The sequence below is a fragment of the Schistocerca serialis genome, chromosome 7 (genome assembly GCF_023864345.2).
Source record: "Schistocerca serialis cubense isolate TAMUIC-IGC-003099 chromosome 7, iqSchSeri2.2, whole genome shotgun sequence".
Classification (NCBI taxonomy): Eukaryota; Metazoa; Arthropoda; class Insecta; order Orthoptera; family Acrididae; genus Schistocerca; species Schistocerca serialis.
In genome coordinates, this window is record NC_064644.1 from 470947237 (window position 1) to 470955253 (window position 8017).

General features: G+C 33.7%; 1 protein-coding gene across 1 annotated transcript in view; it reads left to right on the plus strand.

Annotated features, from left to right (window-relative positions):
• Positions 1 to 3646, plus strand: part of LOC126413151 (microtubule-associated protein futsch) — a gene marked incomplete at its 5' end in the record, with an annotated part of 139074 nt that extends 135428 nt beyond the window's left edge. The window contains one exon of the mRNA XM_050083045.1: positions 217 to 3646. Within this exon, the coding sequence (XP_049939002.1) occupies positions 217 to 386 (170 nt within the window). The remainder of the gene's footprint in view (positions 1 to 216) is intronic.
• Between the last annotated feature and the right edge of the window lie 4371 nt (positions 3647 to 8017).

An 8017-nucleotide genomic window follows, 5' to 3' on the forward strand; every position in this document is an offset into this window, starting at 1 on the left:
TCTCTCAAGTGATATATGTGCCTCACTAAAATTTCAGGTTGTTGACTGAAAAGTGTTTTCTTTATTACGTATTAATATTATTATGATGTTATAATTAAAGTTTTTTAGTTTAGTCATTTAAGAGGTCATACTGCTTTGAGTTTTATCAGAATTTACACAACAGAAATGAACGATAAATGAAATATTGATGTTCTTGTTGTTCTTCCTAAATTTCAGAAGTAACTATCATTCCCACTTATGATACCGACACTCTTGGTTACTGGGTTGCCGAGAATGAAGATCTGCTTACAAAATACAAGATTGACCTCTCTCCGTCTGCAAGTCGCTGCACAATAAATCTGCAAGATCATGAAACAAGCTGTTCAGCATATCGGTTGGAGTTCTAATTGTTGGTGACTGATAAACAGTCACAGAAATAAACTCACTGCCCATAAAAGCCATTACTGCTCTATAGTATGAACTGGCTTGGATGATGCCATTTTTAGCATTAGCTGAAGTATTTCTTGTTACCATCCTTGATACTTTTTGTGGTCTAAGACAAAGGAAGTTATGATGTCCTTACAGAGAAATTAAAAATGTCTTTCAGGAAATTTTCTTGTATGATGAAGTCTGTGCTGATGTTGAGGACCCTTCAACATAAATGGTGATGATGAAGTGGAAAAAAATGCAGCAGTTTTGTTGTACCATTTATTTTTAGGTTGTTCTTTCAGAATGTCAGCAGTTCTATTAATACTGTCAGTTCATAAGATTCAAATAGATGTATGGTCACATAAACATGACATTTATGATATATGTCCAAAAAATGTTAGCTGTTTTTCAGTTTCATTGATACACAGAAATGTGGTGTGTGTTTACATTTCAGTCCTGGGGTAAAAGACAGTTTTTACTGAAAGCAAATTGTCATAAAACTGTGGTACTTACATCCATAAATATATGTATATATAATGAGCAAAATCTTTTTCAAAGTATTGAGTCTAAGAAACACCCATCTCTCTTACACATTCAAGAAATTTATTTTTCTAAGCTTCCTGAGAAGTGAAATTGAAAGTGAAAAGAGAGAACAACTTTCCCATTGGGTTCAATGTATATTTGTTGATAGTAGAAATGAAACTGTCTCACGCATTAAATACAATCACTACCAGTTGAGCAAACCATTAAGTACTTTTCAGAAAACAAAACAAAAAAAAAATCATGTTTTTTGTGCCATAGGCCTCAAGTGATAACACATGAAAAATTATACAAGAAAGGATAAACAAAAACAAGAAATATTTTATAATAAAACAAGTCGAACATAAGTAAATTATTTCCTATGTCCATATAGTTAAAACAATCCCATTATTATAAGATGCCACATTCGTCTTATGTTGCTTATTATATTATAAGCATCAACATGATTTAATTATTGTTCCTAAAGTGGACATTGTATCATCCATTTTCACGTTTGGAGGGATACCGTTAAACAGTGTTGAAAAACCAAATAAGATGACCTAGTTTTTGATCTATGTAACGTTTTACTAATAATGTTAAAATCATGAAATTAAAATTAATTCCCTAAACAGTGTTACCTTAATGTAAAGTTGTTAGAAAGTAACAGAAGCTTCATTGAATGTTTAAAGTGCATCCTGAGATCATATTTTGTGTGTCATGAGAAAAATGAGTCTGCAGTAACTAATAATTTATCCATATCTTCAGAAATGTTCCATTTTTTGTTTATGAATATTGTAAGCTGTAAATTTAGAAACTGTGTGTTTACTCACAGTCATGATTGTGCAGTGGTTGTGTGTATGTACTCAATAAGTGCTCACCCTCATACCTAAAGTGACATGTACTTACAAACACATTAATTTAAGTCTTCCTCTCACCCTCCTGTTCATTCCTGCCTGCAATGCAGTTTTTAAGAATATATGTTTTTGAAAGTTTTAATCTATATTTAAGTCTTCCTACACATAGCAAATATTTTATATTTATACCTAGCAACATAAGTCTTATTTTTAATGCTGTCATCGTATTTATGTAGCGTTTTATGCATCCATTGTGCACGAAAATACACTTTATGTAAAAGCTTGAATGCTAGGCAGAAAAGTATTTATCATTTATGTTATCTTTGATTCAGATGATATTTGATGTGGTACATAATTTAAACATTAGCTTAATTTTTTTATCTGCCCAGTTGGGACAGTATAAGTATAGAAGACAGACTGTTTTTTGAAACAAGAAAGAAATCCAAAAGTGTTGGCATGGGTAGAACTTCCTTCAGCTCAGAAAAAGAGAGCAGCTAGATGTTGCGTTGTTATAAGTTTGTTTTTGTGTATGTGAATTATTAAAACAAGTGAACAAAACACCGAAATATGAAGGAAGAGTATGGACTGTTGTAGATAGTATCTATCAAATTGAAAACTGTTGAGTGTAAAATATTTCATAGGCATGAAACATGATGAAATAATGTCTGAAGCACTACAAAAATGGACAATTTTGTGGAAATATAGAAGTTTATCTGACTTACAGCAACATACATGTCACACACACAACTCTTGAAGCATAGATGAATTTGTAGCAAATGGAGGAATCCGTTTTATCCTCCTCTGATTTTGTACTTACCTGAGAATGTGTGATTTTATAACAGTAAAAAATTAGGACATTTAATTTTTTGTACAATATTGTGTATCTTTCCAGAAATGTGTATTATACTTCATTTCATCTTGTGTGCTGGTCAATAATCTAGTTTTGTAGAATTTTAAATAGTTACTTCATCTGTATCTTTCATTATTATAGATTGCTCCCTGTTATGAACTGTTTCTATATAAGGCCTAATTTATTATTTTTGAAGATATTACTCTTGTTTTGTCCACATGTTTTGTACTTTTGTTAATGGATGGTAAACTTGAATATGACAGTGTGAATGAGGTGCTCGTTTATTACTTTCTGACTGAAAATAATTTTCTGAAGTAGTTTAACATACAAAAGTTTGTATGTTTGTTATGAGATCTTTTCAAAATGACTGTTGCCATGGAACTATATATGTATAGTGTCTACAGTATCTCAGCAACAAGAAACCGAGCTTGAATAAATGAAACACAGTTGTTAATAGTTAAATCGAACTGTTGCTATCGTAAGATGGAGAAGTTGTGGTAGAACTATGAATGGTGCTAGCAAATGCCTTGTTAAAAATACAAATCAAACCTCCACATTTTTTGTGTGACTTTACTGTTAATAATTACAGTTGGACCACTTAATAGGTCACACAAAAAGAGTGTGTTGAGAGTAAAAGTGTAAGCAGAGAAGTGAAGTTTGTATTGGATTCAGTTGTGGCTGGCCTTGTGATTGTAAAGAATGTTTCCTTATTTGACACATCATTTTATGATTATTTATTTATTTATTTTCCATATAAAAGTTATTTGTGTTTCTAATGTTGCACCTTTAAACTTTTATGCTTTCATCTTTATTATATGAAAATTGAAATTAAAAAAAAATGGCCCCTGTCTCATCAAAACAACATATTTTGTCATGTTTGCTTAAAGTGAAGCTTCTAGTCACAGAGTCTGCTCTATGCTTGTTCTGATACCATTGCAGTGTATGTATGGGAAATGTATGAGAAATAAATCAAAACCAAAAAATAAACTAAAAAGGGGAAAATCGTGAAAATGAATTTTTGTTAATAACTTTATTTTTACTTTGTCTTGTGTCATGAGCCCTTTTTCAGCTATAACTTCTCCTTTGTAACCTCAGACATGGAGAGACATACTGCCTACAATCTCACAAGCTCCTGAGTTGTCACTAAATGGTTGCTTTTGCTTTTCCTCCTCTTGTAAAAAGTTTTCTTACTTGGTATTCACTGTTAAACACACAAAGGTCACAGCAATATTGTTTAAGAATGATGAATATTGTGATAGCACTTCTATGTGTTTTTATGAAATTGAAAATCTAAATGCTGGATAAATATATTATGGAATTTTGGTTTTATAAATCGGTTATTTGTTAATTTATAAAAAAAAAGTACCACTATCACTAGATTTTACCTAAATTTATAATGTACCTATAACCAAACGATTGTGTACACTTTATTCATCACAAGCTGTACACTGTTTAAGGAAATCAATTATATTATAGAACAATTTAATGACGAACAGACACATCATAATTTCAGCTGTTACTGGCTTTGGAATGCAAAGTGATTAGTTCCTCTGTCAAAAACACATGACTTTTCCACTTACGGAGAGGCAAACCCAACAAAGCCCAAATTCGTGGTTGTAATGTTCCACATGTAACAACAGAAAAAAATTCACATCAGACAATCATAAAATATGAAGAGACAGGCACTTACCTTCAAGAGGTGAAATTCCAGGCATTGTGAGAGATATATGTGTCATCTGGCAGTACTTAGAATTTTACACCCTGTAGGTAAGTACTGGTCAACCAATTCATCTCCTTACTATTTTGAGGACAATAAATTAGCAGTTACAATAATCACTGTATAAACACCACCAATTCAGGTATCCAGAAATCCAATGATAATGATTTTGTTATTTTGCATAAATAATATGCATAAGAAATTGTATAATTGCTCTCACACAGCCCACATATCATTAGAGGCACTCTGTTCTAAATACATAACTTTGAGTTGTAGATAAAAAATTAAAATCCATCAAAAGCACGTCCTCATGGTGAATTAAGCTAGGTATTGGAATAGTGTGCAGATTTAGTAATTTATCTTAGTTAACAATCAATGAGAAAATAGTCTATTACTCAGTAAACACAAACATTATACTGAGATCAGCCAGAGAAGTGGATTGAAACATGCAACAATCAGACAAAAAAAAAATGGCAGTTTTCAAAAGTATTTGAAAAGATTATTTGTCAGTATTTATGGGCACATTGTACAAAATTGATTTCTGGTTCCTAAAAATTTGTTTTTTAAAAAGATATACTGTGGGTAAAGCTATATTTGTCTCCCTGTCTGCACTGGTAAAAAATATAAAATGAGAATCTTCTCTGACATTTCAAAGGTTTTGCTCTGCATAAACCACAATACACATGTGAAAGATTTTTTTTTAGGTAATTTTAAAGTACAGGGCATATCAAAAAGAATCATCCAATTTGGCACGTCTACATAAAAGCCTTCTTTCATACCTTTTCATAAGTGTTCAGTATGCTCCCCTTGTGATGCACAGCATGTCAGTGTGGTATTCAGATTGTTCCCACACTACAGCGAGCATGTCTTGAGTTACAGCTTCCACAGCTGCTGTTGTGCGATGTCTCAGTTCGTTAATTGTTGTCAGTAACAGAGGCACATAAACAGAATCGTTTGTAAACCCCATACAGTAAGGTCTGGTGACCTTAGAGACCAGTAATGGAATGCTGAACATCTGGTCCAGTTCGACCAATCCATCATTCAGTAATCCTTTGATTTAAAAACTCCCACACTTCCAGATGCCAGTGTGGCAGCCCCCATCCTGTTCATAAATGAAGGCATTTGAATAAGTCTCCAACTGTGGGGAAAAGAAAGTTCTCAAGGATATTGAGATATATGCTTTCTGTAATAGTGTTCTTGGCAAAGAAAAATGGGCCATACACCCTTTTCCATGGAACTGCACAAAACACATTAAATTTTGGAGAGTCTCTCTCATGTTGTACCGTGTAAAACCAAGCGTTTGCTCTTTCCAGCAGAACATTGTTCATGCACTTACCTCAAATAACATAACAGGTATGATTTTTTTTTTAAACTGGATGATTCTTTTTGATACATCCTGTACTTCTTGATATTAAGTAACACCACATGCTATCAGACACAGCTTACTAAACTGTTGAAATGTTAACTCCATTTTTAACACAATAACAGCATGGAATAACAGCTGAACATAAAACTCACTGCATAATGACTCATTGCAGTGAGTCTGGCAAAGTTGTAAACACACACATTTTATAGAAAGCTAACAGGGAGAATATTGGAAACAAAGAGCTTCAGGGTAGAAACTGTAAAACACTTACTTGAAATGTCCAATGAACAAGAAGTGTTGCAAGGATATGTGGTCCACTTATTGTCTCATAGTGCAGTATCAGAAAAATATGCAGTTCCACTAACTGACGGATATAGTTACACAAGGGAAACACAACAGAAATACAAAAGTGTGGAAGAGATAGCAGGAGTGTTATTAGAAGATTGTTAAAACACATAGAAGATCTGTAACTTTGAAACAAGTGAAGAAGATAGCTGCATGCTTCAAAACAGACAACAAATAGTACTACCTTCTTTGTTATTCACAAACACTATAATTGATACGTATCTGTAATCATAAATTTACTCCTCTACTCTTTATCTTTTATATTCGAAGGATGAAGTTTCATTTGTGGTTTGTTTATTTCTCACAATGTCTACTTTGTTTTTAAATTTTGTTGTGTGAAAACAATGAGCAGCCAGCATCTTCAGAGAATAAAGAAAATATACGTTTCAATGAGGCCTCATATTTCTACCAATGTTCTTTTTTTAAAAATATTAATGCATAATACATACATTTTGTATTATTTACGAAAACTGTTTAACACAATTTCCCAGGCTGCGAATTATCCACCTCTATGACAACACTCACATTACAAAGTTGAACATGGGCCCACTGGCAGTCTCAGGAATCCTGTAGGGAGGCATGGCTATGGCCATCAAAGGCCTCAGGACAGTCAGTGTGTTAATCCAAAAATCCAGTAAATACAAAGCACACAATGCTAGGGTACAAGAACTTTTTTCCCAACATACTATCTATTGAGAACATACTGTGATATAATTCTGTAGAATTCCTTACTGCTTTTTTATCAATCTAAGATTGACTGTAAGCAATCAGCCTACATAAAACTAAATACTGCTACTGGAAAGGCCTTTGTCCACCATAACATAAATTTTTACATAATAAAAGCTGGTTCTGCTGTAACATAATAGACTCTTCTGGCAATTACATAAAATTACTTGAAATTATTGATCTCTTTTTCGTACTAGTCATTTTGCTTTTAAATTTCTGGCCATTAAAATTGCAACAACATGAATTGGCATGTGACAAACATCAGGCTGGAATGAAGTGCACTACATGCTTGGACATATGAATGATTACAGTTTCAGTACAATCACAGGAAGTAGACAGTAACCCCATATAAATTGTGTATATAAGTAAAGATTATAGAACAAATTTCTCATTCAGAAATCTTCTTTGTGAGAAGATTGTGTTTTTATGCCTTGCCTAAGAAGAAGAAGAAGAAGAAGAAGAAGAAGAAGAAGAAGAAATGTCTACCGGCAAGTATCAAATTTGACATGGCAGGATCATGGCCTATCATGACCGCATTTTACCATTCTGCATTATTGCTGCTCTCATTGGTTGGCATCCCACAACTGTCATATGAATATGGAATTTATGGGTTCAGAAGAGCCATGGTCAATGCCATGCAGGATCTCAGTGACCCCATGTGACTAGCATCCAAGTCTGCTCAGCCATGCAAAGACCAGACGGGACTATCACAGACCTTGAGTCACGTAATGGGCTCACTTGCAGCAAAACGGGCAACTGTTGTGATGGTATGGAGCACCAATAGCTTCACAACATGGTCACCTCTGGTTTGAATTGCCTGTCATTGGGACATTTCTAAAATATATCGGACACAGGCGTTGCCCTAGCTTCAAGATCTCTATGATGTTACCTTTTAACAATATAATGCAAGGTATCTTGTTGCCTGTACTGTCCTAAACTACCCCAGTCAGAGGACGTTCGAATGTTGCCCTGGCACATATATCTCTCTCATCACTGAAAATAAGCTGGTTATGTGTTGCCGCAGTGGCAGTTCCGTGTACTAAATTTTGCACTGAGTAGAAATGCACTGCCTCCAAATTTAATTACGTATTCTTCCATCTAAGCTGTATACACACAAAAAGTTCAATTTCATTACCTGCTATCTTTCCTAGTGTTGCTGTTTTAATGGCCAGCAGTGTGTGTAACAAGTTCAAGATGGTAATGAGGTGGATGAAAGTGGCCAGCCGATTTCT